General features: G+C 43.0%; 1 protein-coding gene across 1 annotated transcript; it reads left to right on the top strand.

Moving 5' to 3' along the window:
- Positions 1-3,219: 3,219 nt before the first annotated feature.
- On the top strand, positions 3,220-11,802 carry LOC138769890 (G protein-activated inward rectifier potassium channel 4-like). The gene is made up of 3 exons (XM_069948626.1): positions 3,220-3,435; positions 4,319-5,558; positions 11,444-11,802. The coding sequence occupies exons 1-3, from the start codon at positions 3,220-3,222 to the stop codon at positions 11,800-11,802; spliced, it is 1,815 nt and encodes a 604-aa protein (XP_069804727.1).
- Positions 11,803-15,869: the final 4,067 nt, after the last annotated feature.

The raw sequence follows: 15,869 nt of genomic DNA, 5'->3' as shown, positions 1-15,869 counted from the left end.
CAAGAAGTTAAAGATGCTCTCTTTTCCTTTCCTCTGGGCAAGAGCCCAGGGCCGGACGGTCTATCCATATTATATTACCGAAAATTCAGCGATATTCTCCTCCCATACCTCACGAATGTTTGCAACTGCCTTATGGACGGCGGGTCCCTACCCCAACAGTCCTTGGAGGCCCACATTGTGGTACTACCAAAAGAAGGTAGAGATCCTACTTCCTGTTCGAACTACAGGCCTATCTCACTGCTTAACATTGACCTAAAGCTTTGGGCTAAGCTTCTAGCGAACAGGGTAGGCTTGCTGCTGCCACGGTTGATCCATACGGATCAGACTGGGTTCGTGAAAGGCAGGGAAGGCAGACATAATGCCCACAGGGTTCTACATGCAGTGTGCTACGCACACCACTCTAATATACCTCTCGTCCTTCTCGGCACCGACGCCGAGAAGGCATTTGATAGAGTGGCCTGGGACTACATGGAGGCAGTTCTCTGTAAATTCGGGTTCCCAGCCCAGTTTGTCTCCGCCATCCTAACTCTATATTCCGCCCCCACGGCTAAAGTCAAAGTGAACGGAGTTCTTTCTTCCCCTTTCCCCATAAAGAACGGTACTCGGCAGGGCTGCCCGCTTTCGCCCTCTCTATACATCCTAGTTATGGAGACCCTTCTCCAAAACCTTCGCCAGGATCCTGTCATACAGGGCCTCACCATAGGCACTCACACACATTTAGCGGCAGCCTTCGCCGACGACCTTCTCCTCCTCATCACAAATCCTGAACGCTCCCTTCCCCATATCCAATCTATCCTTTCAGAATTTGGCTATATCTCTAACTTTAAAGTGAATTATAATAAGTCAGAAATACTTAACATTACCCTCCCCTCCCACACAGTATCTAATCTTAAAGCTTCCTCCCCCTTTACCTGGCCTGAGACTTCCATAAAATACCTAGGTATTAACATTCCCTGCTCTCCTTCTCTGTTATATGATGCTAACTTTAAACCCCTCTTATCAAAAATTTCTCAGTCTTTATCCACTTACAATCTGCCATTTTTGTCATGGATGGGAAGAAAGAACCTGCTCCAAACATACGTGACCCCCATTATACTGTACCACCTCACCATGGTCCCTATGGACCTTCCGACCACTTTCTTCACAGAAGTGAAAAGACACTTTAGGAACTTTCTGTGGCACCAAAGGAGACCCCGACTACCCCACGCCATTCTCATCCAGAAAAAGTCTAGGGGCGGTCTGGGCTTGCCAGACATTGAGACTTACTATAAGGCGGTGCAATTGCAACGGTGGGTGGAGATGGTCACGGTAGGTGGACTACTACGTGGCTCTGACCTGGAGACGGCGTCCTATGACGGCGACACCACCAAACTTCTATGGTCACCCACAGTACAGGAGATCAAACATCTCTCAAACCCCTTACTGAAGGGCACCCTGTCGACTCGCTGGCTTCGGCCAAATGTCCAGACTGATATGCCCTCTCCGCTCACCCCTGCATCGCTCCTGCCATACTTGTTAAAACCCCCTTTGCCTCAAATCGACTCGGTGTGGCACCAGTTAGCCAAGGTCCCCATCTCAGCAGTGATGATTGACAACTTACCCCCGTCCACTGAACACATCCAGTCTCTAGTGGCTCCACACTCTCTCAACTTCCTACAAATACACATTATACGGCAAATTTGCTCCTCCTTCCTCCGCTCTAACAAAGCGAAAAGAGAATTGACATGGCTTGAGAGTTCTTGCATCACTAGAGCTGCGAGAAAATTGAAACTATCCTTCTTTTATGACCACCTGCTCACAGATAGATCGCAGAGCCCCCCTCTATTCCTACAATCGTGGGAAAAGGAACTCCAAATCACTCTGTCAATATCCGATAGACACTCCATTCTGCGCAACTCCTATGGTTTCTCTAGGTGCATAAAAATGCAGGAGAACCATTATAAGTTGCTCACACGTTGGTATCGTACACCAGAGAGGTTATTCCACCTTGGTCTGTCCTCCACCAAGCGATGCTGGCGCTGTCACCGAGATACAGGATCATTAACCCATATCTGGTGGTCTTGCCCAGCCCTGGCAAATTTCTGGGAAGAAATTGAGCGGATTATCAACGTGGTTTGCAACAGCACCGTTGCCCTTACGGCACCATTGGTAATTCTCGCACTGCCCACGCCATCATTCACACCCTCCAAATTCTCTTTAGCCACCCACATGCTTGCTGCAGCCAAACTACTAATACCGCTCTCTTGGCTGAGCACAGAACCTCCCACTATAGCCAGCTGGACTGACAAACTCCACCAGATATGTAGACTGGAAGAAGTCACCAGCTGGGTTGATGGTACACATGAATCCTTCCTGAAAACGTGGTCGCCCTGGTTATCCTACCGGAACTTACAGGGTGGAAATATGCCACGCTCTGGCCCGCCCAGCTCCGCAGGATCGCCTTCCTTAGACTGTTAAGAGAGCACTCCATTGGCTTCTACCCCTCCTACCAAGACCTGGTCTGCCTCCCTAAGAGACTCTACTTAGTCTCTAATGTTTGTTAAACACGCTGTCACCCCTGTGTACCAATGCTGAGATTCTATACCTCTGCTCACCTCTTTTGTGTAATATGTATGTTCCTATTGTATGCTAGTTGAGATATTTAAGATTACTTCTGTTGTTTTCAGGGTATCCCCCCCCCACCCCCCCCCCCCCCACAGTTCTTTGATACTATGTCCCTTTTGTTGTCACCCCTGTTTGTTCCCTCTGTTCTACTACGCCTGCGGCGTATGTTTGTACTATTCTTGTTTTATAAAGTGAATAAAACATAGATTTGACAAAAAAAAAAAAAAAATTATGTTATAGCTCTAGTGGTTTCTCTGAAGTCCCTTCCCTGCTGAGCAAGTAATCCTGTTAAATCCAGGTAAGAGGGAACAGGAAAGGTTACTCGGGCACAGGGAAATCCTGCAGTTTTGCTTATTAATGTTTACTATTAGTATACTATATTGCAAGCACCTGCTATATTATAGCAGGGTCATAGCTAGCAGTAAGTAGCAGTGGCACTCAGACCATGGTACCCCAGGGGACAATAAGCACAATAGCAGCAATATGGTTCCATTAGTGGTTATGGTGTTTTTGCTGAATATGTCATTTTTAATTTCTCTTGTCTTTAATTTTAGGAGCAGAGAGAGAAGGTGCCATGATCTTGCGTAAACCTACATGGTCATCATCTGAGCCACAATGGCATTGGCTGCTCCAAGTAGCAGCATGGACTTGCAGCAGAATAATGGGCCCTGTCTACGAAATTATGTTGATGAGTCCAGGCTGAAAGTAGATGACCCTAGAATCAGGAGGAACTCCATTCCTCCAGCGAAGGTTCCCACGGCAAAGCACATGCTAGCCTATCTGCCCAGGGCACCAACAGACACCAACAGATATGGAACATTCCCTCAAAAGGTATAGTATAAGATGTCTTCTGTTCATCATTCACACAAAGGCCAATGATTGAATATGTAAATGTGTAGTAAGCAGTTGTTTAAATCCAATATGATAAACTTAAAGGCGGACTTTTAGAAGGCTGATATGCCTCTATTGCGCAGGAGACACCAAGGATAAAGGTGTATCTTTTACCTTCATCCTCGGCACCTTTCCCTGTGCACTTAATCGTTTATTCCAAGTTCCAGTAAGAACATTTGCAGAACTTGGTCAACGTTTGGAGGACTGGCCCATGGGGTAGTGCTCCTAACAGCCTTACTGGACCGCCTATGATGATATTACTACTGATATTAAATAGAGACTTCTTTCCTGTATAAATCACTTCCCAGCAGTGTACAGTGAGAGGTGACACAGGTGTATAGATAACACAGGATTGGCGATGAGCGAACATTCCAAACACTCGACATTTGACTCCCGCTGGCTGCAGAAGTTAGACGCAGCCTGAGTCCTGAAAAGCATGGATACAGCAAAGAACAGCTATGTTTTCCTGACAGCTCTAGGGCTGCATCCAATTTCTGCAGCCAGCGGGAGTCAAATGCAGAGTGTTTGGGTTCAGAACCCGAAGTTTCAGCAATTTCGTTCATCACTACACAGGATCTGCTACCATTCACAATAGCTGAAGTTCTGAGGTCAGCTTCCCTGTAGAATAATCCTTGCCCACGCCGCGGGCTGACACTGCTGGCATTGATTGGACTGAGTAGGGACACAACATCATTTGGTAACACCCAGTTCTAGAAGAACAGAGGACAGAGGAACAGCATAATGTAGAGTTCTAATAAATGAAAGTTATGTTAACCTATTTAATTATTTTTATCTTCTTTTTTTTTCATACATCATTGAACAGCCTGAAACAATGGTTATGTCCGAGACTTCCTGTGAAGATAACCATCAAAAGCCTGAATTCCCTCCACCCAAGAAAGGCAGCATCATCTCTAACTTTATTCCACTGTCTTACACCAACAGTACTAAGGAACACCGAAATAGGAGATTCAGTGCTGTAGAACAAACAAACAGCGGTGCTGCTCCCCCAGTTGCCAAGCATAGGCCTAGTGTGACTATCAATACAGAGGATTTACCTCGCTACCAACGAGCTGCCAAGACAGAGAACCCTCTAAGGGAATCTTTTTCAAAATGGCATCCTAAACATGCCCTTAGTGTTCCAAATATCCCAATGAGAAGTAAAACCCCAACCCGTAGTGTTGTGTCCGCTCCAGTTACCACAAAATCACACCGGATGCGATGTAAGCTCATGTATGATGACCGTCAGCTCTTCAACCTCACTAATCGTCAGACACGCCAGAGATATGTTACCAAGGATGGCAAGTGTAGGGTCAACCTTGGACGTATTGATGAAAAGAAGAGGTTTATATCAGACATTTTCACCACTGTTGTGGATCTAAAGTATCGATGGTTCATTTTTGTCTTCATGTTATGTTACATCCTCACCTGGTTCGGATTTGGGATTATTTATTTTGTGGACGCCTTGTTAAGAGATGACATAAATCACATTGGGGATCCTGAGTGGAAGCCTTGTATTGACAATGTTGACTCCTTCCTTGCTGCCTTACTCTTCTCTGTGGAAAGTCAACGGACAATTGGTTACGGCCACAGGATGGTCACTGCCGATTGCCCAGAGGGTGTTATTTTGCTCATGGCTCAGTCAATAATAGGTTCAGTGATCGACGCCCTCATGGTGGGCTGCATGTTTGTAAAAATTTCTCGGCCTAAAAAGAGAGCCGAGACGCTGATTTTCAGTAAGAAATGTGTGGTGTCCCACAGAGATGAAAAGCTTTGCTTGATGTTCAGAATTGGAGATTTACGAGACAGCCATATGGTAGATGCCAAGATAAGAGCTAAACTCATCAAATCTAGACAGACAAAGGAAGGGGAGTTTATTCCGCTGGAGCAATCTGAAATTAACCTTGGGTATGATACTGGAGAGGATCGGCTTTTCCTGGTGGAACCTCAGATCATCTGTCATTTCATCAATGATCACAGTCCATTCTGGGAGATGTCTGCGGAATCACTGAAGCGGGAGCAATTTGAAATTATTGTAATACTTGAGGGCATTGTGGAAGCCACAGGTAACAAACAAGGGGAAAATACGTTTAAATCTTTTGCTTTAACTGTTTAGTTGCTACTGTCCACTCCCTAGACTAAAGGACCTTTACAGTATACTGTTGGAGTTAACAGTCTTTTCCATTATTGAAAAAAGTCTTTATACATCAGGCATGTATTCATAAATTAGAACTTAGACCGTTAACCAAGTATCGTATTTATATTTTACTTAGAGGGATATTCACATTTCTCTATTCACTTTTATTATAGTTCTATATGGCTAGGATAATGATTTTATGAAGATATCTAACCCACCTACAGTAGTTCCTAGTCTGCATTCCTATATTTCATACTGCATCTCCTTGCAATAGCGTCTGGTCCTGGCTACCAGTACTCCTGGCATTTATTTTATACCCAGCGTATAAAGCTACGCACTACCTTCCCTTTCTTCAAACCTAGCCCCCTTAATAAAACCCTAATTCATAATATGAGCCTTCTTGCAAGTACAGAAAAACGTCTCTGTCTTGTAGACTATGCACTGTTTGTTTGGTCTCCCTCCATACACTCCAGAATGTTTTGTCACTGGAACTTCTAAAATTGTGGTTGGACAGGGTCATGTGGCACACATCAAAACTTAAAGGGCTTGTCCAGGCATAGAAAAATATGTCAGCTTTCTTCTAGAAACAGCACCACTCTTGTCTTCAGTTGGGGAGTGGTTTTGCAGCTCGGTTCCTTTGAAGGGAATGGTGCTGAATTGTAATACCACACACAACCACAGTGGTGGTGCTGTTTATTGCAAGAAAGTAGCAGTTGTTTTCTAATCTTTGACAATCCCTTTATAGAGGGAAGTGTATTACAATGTAAAGTACAGTATAGCATTTCAGAATACATTGTTTGGTCAATTTAAGCCTTAGGGTGTCACAAAAGAGCAAGTACAAATGAAAGCTTTTTATAATTCTTGTTTGAATAAAAAAAATAAAAACAAATAAAAGTTGAATACAAAAAATAAAATCCTGCAGCCGGCAGGGGCAAAATTGATTACAAGTACTAACTTGCCTCTCTCTGTTCCCGTGGTGACCAGCTGCGGGCCCCCGCCAGATGACATCAAAACTCAGGGGAAAAGGCCTGTCCCGGCTGATCGACTGGCTCCTCAGCCAATCAGTGACTGGAACAGCGTCCTTGCCCAGTCACTGACTGGCTGAGGGGCCAGTCTATCAGCCAGGTTGTGACGTGTCAGAGTTGGAGATCCCTGAAACCCCCTGCAAGCTTCCGGATTTTATAAATCACCAGACTTCTCTTTTAGGGTGCATTCACACGTACAGGATCCGCAGCAGATTTGATGGCACAGATATCAATGTAATTAAATAACTGAACACAGCATCAAATCTGCTGCGGATCCTGTACATGGGAATTCACCCTTAAAAAAGTCTGGCGAAATTTTTTATTAAAGTATTGTATTGCCCCCCAAAAGTTATACAAATCACCAATATACACTTATTACAGGAAATGCACATCAAGTGCTTTTTTTCCTTGCACTTACTACTGCATCAAGGCTTCACTTCCTGGATAAAATGGTGATGTCACGACCCGACTCCCAGAGCTGTGCGGGCTGTGGCTGCTGGAGAGAATGATGGTAGAGGGATGCTCAGTGTTCCTCCAGTGCCCTGTGTCCCTCAGTGTCCCTCTGCTATCATCCTCTCCAGTAGCCACAGCCGCACAGCTCTGGGAGTCTATCGTGACATCACCATGTTATCCAGGAAGTGACATCACCATGTTATCTAGGAAGTGAAGCCTTGATGCAGTAGTAAGTGCAGGGAAAAAAGCACTTTATAAGCATTTCCCATAATAAGTGTATATTGATCATTTGTGTAATACAATAATTTGGGCAATACAATAATTAATTTTTTCACCAGACTTCTCCTTTAAGCAATAAGTAGTTGTCTAAAAACACAACATTCTGTTTTAACAGATTGACTATTTACAGATATCAGTATATCAAAGGGGTTATCCAGGATTTGCAAAAAGATAAAATAAACCATGGCTGTTTCGTAAACAAATAGCGTCATTGTTGTCCTTCGTTTGGGTGTAGAATTGAAGGACATGTGTGGTGCTGTTTCTCAAAGAAAGCAGCTATATATTCTAATGCTGGGTCGCCCTTTTAAAAGAATGTTCCAGGATATAGCATTTATGATCCTTTGTTGGGACCCTGGCCATGGCTTGCCCATTCCCAACATTTTCAGACAAAGCAAAACAGCATCTCCCTCTGTGGAAGATCTAGACCAGAGATGGGGATCCTTCGGGCCTCCAGCTTATCTGAAACTACAATTCCCATTATGCTTCAGCTAAAGTCTTGGCTGTCCAGGTATGATGGGAATTGTAGTTTTGTAACAGCTGGAGGGCCAAAGGATCCCCATCTTTGTCCTAGATCATCCATATATTACATTCTTCATTCGAATAGCTGCCATATCATTCTACATTTTTGTTGCAAGATACTTTCTATGCCATGAAAAGTTTACGACCTTTTAAAACTGTTTATAGCCAAATAATTAGTGGCAATAGGTAGAAATAATTTTTCACTGTAAAAACTTTACTATGTTAAGACAATACAATATAGATCTTCATTTAAAGAAACTTCAGTTTTGTTGATTTAGTGGGCCCTGAAAAAATGTGCAATACTATAGCGGGGTGCACACGGCATGGTTAAAATGTGGCTGCAGTATACAGTATGTGCCTGGAGTATAGATCCTACAATCTGGAGAGTTATGAAGAAAAGCTGATCATACATGGCTGGCTGATCCTGGATCTAGAGCTAACCACCCACATGAGATAATTGTCAGAGGATTACTTGTCTGACCGAAAGTTATCTCCCCCGACCTCGCCATTAATTCATATATCAAAATTTATAGCTTACTTATGTATATTTTAATGGGAAATTATTTATTATAACTATGTGGGACCAAATGGATTAAGTCATTCATGCTCCACACAGAATTCTGGGAAGTCAGATATGCAAAGCATCTATCCCCACCTTTTCAAGGTGGCTTTCCATTTAAGTCAGTGTGTCACTCCAACTAGGACTCTTAAAACTAGGAATTATTTTGTTCCCACGACCCTGCTCTGTAGTGATGAAGGACAATAACCTCAAAGCATCTGTCTACAGATGGGTCATTTCTTTCTTTGGAGAGCTGGCTTGGCATACATTACCAGTTATGTTTTAAGGCTTCCAGTTGGAGTGAGCCACTGACATTAAGGAAAAGCTACTTTAAAAAGGTGGTGTGATAGTAGCTTTGCATATTCTTTCTTCCCTCATTCAGGCCAGAAGTGGATCCACTAGACAATTAGAATTGTAATGGCCATATTACATGGGCCAATAAGCAGTGTAAGTGAGTGCAGATCTACTAGACTGGCGTTCGCTCACTGACCCTATTACACGGCTCGATAATTGTGCAGCTAGGCTGTATATATTTCGTTAACAATGTCTGTGCTTTAAGTGTAAAATAATAAACTTTATACACGGCTGTCCTTGCTCCCCAGGGTTCTTTTTGCTTTTGCCCGCTCCCCACAGCCGCCAGTGGAACTTCTGAGCCGGTCTCTGAAGTGACAGGCCACTCAGCCAATCACTGGTCGCAGTGCTATCCCATCTCAGCCAATGATTGGCTAAGCGTCATTTCCCTTCAAAATGACATTTATTTTTATTGTCTTCATATAACGACAAATAATTGTCTTTAATTAGCGGATGTCCAATAAAAACTTCATTTTGACTGTGTGTGAACTTAGCCTCATACAGTTATACAGAAGATACAGCTGATATTAGCTCATCTTCTCATGTTCTATAACATGCTTCTATGCTACAGATCAGATTGCATGTTCAATGGGACAGGTTTCTTTTAAAGTGATACTCTCACCCCACCTTGCTCTATGTGCAGTTCTTCGCACAATCCACAAGCATTAATGCTGCACATTTGATATATACCTGTATAAAACTTGCCTGTGTCTTCTTTGTTCTCTAAAATCCCTGCATTTTATCAGTGGACAGTGCTACCTAGGTGAGGCTGTACAGCAGCTGGGCCCCCTCTCCTATTTGGACAGTGTCACCTAGGTGGGGCTTCATGGCAGTTGGGCCCCCTCTCCTATATGGACAGTGTCACCTAGGTGGGGCCTTACTGGAATCAGGCCCCCTCTCCTATATGGACAGTGTCACCTACACTAGGTGGGGCCTCACTGGAGTCGGGCCCCCTCTCCTATATTGACAGTGTAACCTAGGCGAGGCTTCACGGCAGCTGGGCCATCCCAGGTGCTCCCAACTAGGGTCCAGAACAGCTACTTTATGACTTCAATCTTATGACACTGCAGTCCAGTGTAGGAAGGGCTCTGTGCACACTACTTTTCTGACATTACAAACGCCAACGTCAATGCGCTGCATTTCAATTTCAAGCTTTTTTGATTAAAAAAAGATTACTTGACATTTCAAATAATAAAAAAGGTCACTTTCCATTTCAAAGAGGTCATGTGCCTGACCCTTTTTTTTAAATTTAACTGTGTGATATACAGTGCATAAAGAGGCAGCCAAGGGCTCATGTGGTTTCATCCCTAATACTCTTGCATAAGGGGAGGGAAAAAAAAAAGAAAAAGTGTTAGTGGTGGTGGTGAAAGGGCAGAAGACAGCCACAGAGAACATCAGGTGGGGGCAAAGAACTAAAGGGGTTTATTTGCATGTCTACAATGCACTAAGGTGTAGGAAGACATTTAAAACATGACCAAATTGTGTTGCCTATCCAAACTTTAAGTCAGAGGGTTCTATAAGGGTTGTGAGGGTGAGAACTGGAATGTCACCCATTGGAACCAAATGTGCACCACAACTTATTAACATGGCCATAAAGAGGGTTTAGACCCTCCAGACTGTCACAACATGTTATCTAGGATAGTAACAAATTGATAGTCCTGCCCTCTAGCCTAAACAGCATAATATAAAAAAATTACTTTGATAAAATTTGTACTGGCTAAAGTGACTCTTCACAAAAGCAGCACCACCCACATAAGTCAGTACAGGTAATCTGAATATAGTACCTGCACTTCTCAATCTTCATTTTCCCCACTATGCTGCACTGGCCAGAATATACAAGACTATCATTGTAAACATCATGGAAAACACATTGGTGGTTGTTTAGGGGCCTAAGATTCTGGCTCCAAAAAAAAAGATTTTTCCAGAGGAAGTTGCTGTCAGCTGCTCATTTTCCCAGCTGCTTGGTAGCACTCTACACTCTAGAATCGGGGGAGTGATGTCCCCTTTATTATATCCTATGATTTGGGGCAACACCTTTAAATGTCCCAAATGTTTAAATGTCCCAAATATTAACAAAATATTCTGTTGGAAAGACTGGTAGAACCAGGAATCTCCATTACACTGTGGACTTTTAGGTAAATATTTAACCATGACATACATGACATACATATAAGGACTATTTATCCCAAGATTGATGGACAGTGGATGACTAGCTGATTGGCGGCTGTCGCTCCATTCATTGGGAGGTTAGTTGACCTCAGTTCTAGGGATTGGTGAAAGTCCTGTGGTTCTCTTAGACCGAGCACTTGGCCTCACATGCACAGTGTGTATTACTGATTGTATAAAGGTTGTGGGGGGGAGGGAATAAGTCCAAGCAGTCTTAGGTCCAGGGAACCCAAATACATAAGTTGAATTTGTCTGTGAATTTAAAACAGTTTGAAAATTCCATAAAATTCTTCATTGATGTGAGAATTCAGGGTGTACCATCTCACCTAATCTACCGATATAACAGCTACTGTGAACTTAATTTTTTGGGAAACCATTGCAGTCTATAGATTTTATTTAATAAAGCTAATATAATCTGTGTTTATTGGTATTGCATTGACCCCTTCTCCACTGTTTCATAAGGTATGACGTGTCAAGCCAAGACTTCCTACACAGAGGATGAGATTTTGTGGGGTCACAGATTTGAGCCTTGCATGACTCTGGAGAAGGGAGCATTCCGCGTTGACTACAGCCACTTTGATAAGACATTTGATGTCCAGACACCATGGGGCAGTGCTAAGGAAATGCATGAACTTAAGGAGAATGAACAGAACGACAGGTCTACCCTCAGCCTCTACTGGGACAATATGTTTCAGACCCCTATCCCTGAGGACCCAAACATGGCATTCGGGAATGATTTACAGGAGAACCAAGACAGAATGGACTTTCCCAGCATTGCTGAAGGAAACCTAGAGTCTGACAGCAATGACCTTGATGTCTGATAGAACACTCCTTAGTTGCCAATGTTTAACTATGGACGGCAGGGAGACTTTATAAATAACTGTGTTTCTATAGTAAAAGAGTCCATATCCTCTAATGAAAGTGTTCTCATCAGAAGCTAAATATTGTCTATTACACTCTCATTCCAAGTGTCTTTTACATGGGTAAGTGAACTCATTGCGTAACAAGGTCATAGTCCCTTAATATCCCCTTATTCATTTATGTGTCTCCCTATCGATTCAGTTATGCCTTTTTAAGTCATGTCTGCCATTGTGTCTCCAATACTCCTTCACAGATTCTTAAAGTATGTCTTAAGCAGAATACGTTCATCAGTGGCAATATTTTCACTACTTCGGGGGTGAAGTGGTAATTCTAGTCCTAAAATATTTCTTCCTTTCACCATAAGGTGAAGGTGATCTTTAGATCTAAACCAGTTTCCAGGCAAAAACATTTATTATCTACCTACTGTAGCTACTAGATATGAATGAGAGCCTTGGCTGTTTTAGTCAGTGGCAGAATACCACCATTAGAACACTTCTCCATCCGATCCAACGTCACTGCAGTCTTGCATTAATGGAGACGACAGACCAAGGTCTAAAGTTCTAGACTGGTGCTTCCATTGTTCCCAACAATGTAACATTTATGACCTATACAGTGAACTGGTGATATATGTTTTTGGCTTGAATAATTCTTTAATGTTCTTTTCGGACATTTTATGTGTTTTTAAATGGTTTCTAAGTTATATAAGCTGGAGGAAATATGTGAACATCATAACTGTGTAAGGCTGGGTTCACACTGCGTTTTCAGCATCCGTTTAACGTTTTTTTAATGGTCAAAAAAGTAGTGTCAACAGTACTTTATTGTACGTAAAAAAAACGCATCCATTTTGATCCGTTTTCTTTTTATAATGGAAGTAAATGGAAAAACGGATAAAAAACGGATGTACACAAATGCATCCGTTTTTTGCAATCCGTTTTTTTGCAAAAAACTGATCCGTTAAACGGATGCTGAAAACGCAGTGTGAACCTAGCCTAACAATATATACACACATCTAATATTGATTATTTATTACTGTTGGTGGGCAGGACCCTAGTAATAAAGAGTGTTTTTGAGTTACAAAAGGAGGTTCTGCTTCTAATACCTACTCCCATCCACACAGACTGAATGATCACTACCATAGGAACACCTACCTACTAATAGGTTGGTCTATCATTTTGGTTAATCACTGCCACAGACTTTGAGGAACACACATGACGTTACATAACTTTGTCATGTGGTGCTGTTACCTGTCTTGCCGGCATCCTTCTCCCCCTCCCCGATGGAAGTCCAGTAGTTTATAGAAGCCCAGCAAGCTCCAGATCATGTGAACATATGTGTACTGTATGTATTCTGGTGCACAAATTTTTCGGGGGCATAAGGGGTGGGTACGGAGAGACAGGGGGGAGTGTATGATAGTACAGGGGGGGGTAGGTGTTGTGGGCCTAAAGACTGTGATGACAATGATTTGTGCTGCACCACAGGACTGTCATTCGGCAGCTAGCCCAGATCCAAAGACAGGAAGTGCAGGAATTTTAAAAACTGGAAAGGGCGCTTTACCAGACGTCAGGACTTCAGATCCAGCGCGGCAGAGGGTTGGTAAGACACATGAGCAACTTTAGAACTGGATTTAAGTTTTAAAATAGGCAAACATCCTCCATATTAAACTGAATCCATGCCCGCTGCAGCAGCTCCAGTTGGTACACATTTTTTGGAGGAGTGAGAGCAGATGCCACAGTCTGTTTAAGCATATCCCAAACATACTCAATGGGATTACAGTCCGGTGAATATAGAGGCCAAAGCAGTGTTGTTGTCTTCCTCCCTTCAACCACTCACTAGTGATCTGAACGTAATGACATGGAGCACTGTTTTTATGAGTGATGGAATTATTGTTACAGATATCAGTGCAAAGGATCAGATTACAGGTTCCTATAACATTTACCATTCAACAATTGTGATGTGATGACCAATAGTTCTAAGGCAGGCCAGGAAAGAGCGCCACAGACCATAGCACTGCCAGAACTGGGCTGTTGAACCGCAATAGTGCTTCCACGGAATATGGCAGATGCAGACTCATCAATCCGGATGACCTTCTCCCATGTCCCAGAGGAGCATTGATTTCTTTTCTTGGCCCATGTGAGCCGATATCTGCGGGGAAGCAGGTTCGTCAGGATCACCCTTGTTGGTCTTTGGATTTTCGCCTCCAGTCAGCACAAAGCAGCATAGTTATTTTGGAAATTTGTCTCCCCTGACTGGTGTCTTAAAGTTGGGTAAGTTTGTCCACTGTGGTATTTGTTGCTGAGATGACATGCTTACCTTTGTGAGATCCTCAGTTGGAAGCCTGTCCATGGTCCATCCAGTCTTGGTATACTCTTAATACGGAGGTTAGGTAGCAGCCAGCAACTATAATGGTTTTAGATATACTGACACAACATCTCTGGGCCTCAACAATCGACCTGCAGTTAAAGGCACCCAATTCACCATGTGACACCGCCACCACATGGTATCACGGTATTGATGTCGGGCACCCTGTTCCTAATACAGTGATCATCCAGTGTATATAACAAGACATTCTTCACCCACCCATTCAACAATTCACTGCTGATATATTTATATAATTACTATTACTCCAGAGAGGCACTGGGATCTCTGCCAGCATGAAAATGATGATATGTAAACTGGTACAATGTGGAGAAATGTACAGTGTTGAAAAACAACAAATAAAAATGTCTGTACAACCGTGTAATATCGTTTGATTTCCTGTGAAGCTTAAATGCTATGTCTTCCAATGTATTCTAAATGCATCACCACCCATACAGACATAGATGTCTACAAGGTGACATACTTTAAACCTATGTAGCCTGATTCTACAGCCATATTTCCATGTATCCGTTCCCCACTTGTTTTACATATATGCATTTTTTTAATTATATGCAGGCAAACAATAAAATATTACATATACTGGGGGAGATTTATCAAAGGGCGTAAAATAAAGACTGCCGACAGCAACCACAGCTCAGCTCTCAGCTCTGGAAACAAGCAGAGAAAGATGTCGCCAACCTGGACCAGGCTTGCAGAAGGAGTCCCTACAGATGGTGGCGCCACTAAAATGGCTCCATGTGAAACACGTTTTTACCTGATGAAGGCTCCACACAGGGGCGGATTAACTTTACTATGGGCCCCCGGGCTGTTCACCAAGCTTGGGCCCCCCCAACCCACCGTAACTATGGCGGCATTAACTTAAGTCATTTTCCTCCATAATGCAGCCTGTAAAGGACCTGTGGTGACATCATTGTCACATAAAGTCCTTTAATATATTCTCTAATGTTACTCCATTGTCTCCTGGCTACAGTTTTGCCCTGATTTGTGCAAAATTGGGGTTAGAAGCAGCAATAAAAACAGATGGGGGTGAAGCCTTCTAAACAGTTCTCTCCATTCAATGTTTTTATCTCCTTTAATTGCCCTTTTATATATGGATCATATACACAGCCATACCACCTGCCCTCTGAAGGTGTCTTATGATATATGACATTGGATGCAGATCCTTTAACTTCTTCACCACCAGATTCTTAACTTCTTCACTATGTACGGGGAGTATGATACTGTCTGGGAGCCACACCCTATCTGTTGCCAATACCCATTGGTAATGACTGACATTGGAGATCACTCTGATGCCAGTCATTTATAACCAATAGTAATCATGGTATCTAAACAGTGTTTACATGAGCCAGAAGAAGATTGCTCCATTCACTGTGGAGTGGTTGTGCTTTGTTACTGGGGCTCAACTCCCATTAAAGTAATTGGCAGCTAAGCTGTATAAACCCAGCATGGCCACTGCACAGTGAATGGAGCCATCTCATTTTAGCTACATTCGTAGTATAGTTTCACCTATGCAGAGCTACCAAACAGTTGGTCACCTAGGTGTCTATCGTTGGCACCCCACCAATCACATATTCATTGACAATCTTGAAGCTAAGCCATTAATATCTGTACCTGGAGAGCCCCTTTACTATATAAAAGTCTATATACCAGT

Source organism: Dendropsophus ebraccatus, chromosome 12, assembly GCF_027789765.1.
Source record: "Dendropsophus ebraccatus isolate aDenEbr1 chromosome 12, aDenEbr1.pat, whole genome shotgun sequence".
NCBI classification, from domain to species: Eukaryota; Metazoa; Chordata; class Amphibia; order Anura; family Hylidae; genus Dendropsophus; species Dendropsophus ebraccatus.
The sequence above is the reverse complement of the archived record's forward strand: the minus strand, read 5'-3'. Positions and strand labels throughout refer to the sequence as shown.

Coding starts and splice junctions, on each gene's coding strand:
- LOC138769890 (XM_069948626.1), top strand. CDS start 3,220: ATGGCATTGGCTGCTCCAAGTAGCAGCATGGACTTGCAGCAGAATAAT. Junction 3,436..4,318: donor ATGGAACATTCCCTCAAAAG/GTATAGTATAAG, acceptor ATCATTGAACAG/CCTGAAACAATGGTTATGTC. Junction 5,559..11,443: donor GGGCATTGTGGAAGCCACAG/GTAACAAACAAG, acceptor CTGTTTCATAAG/GTATGACGTGTCAAGCCAAG.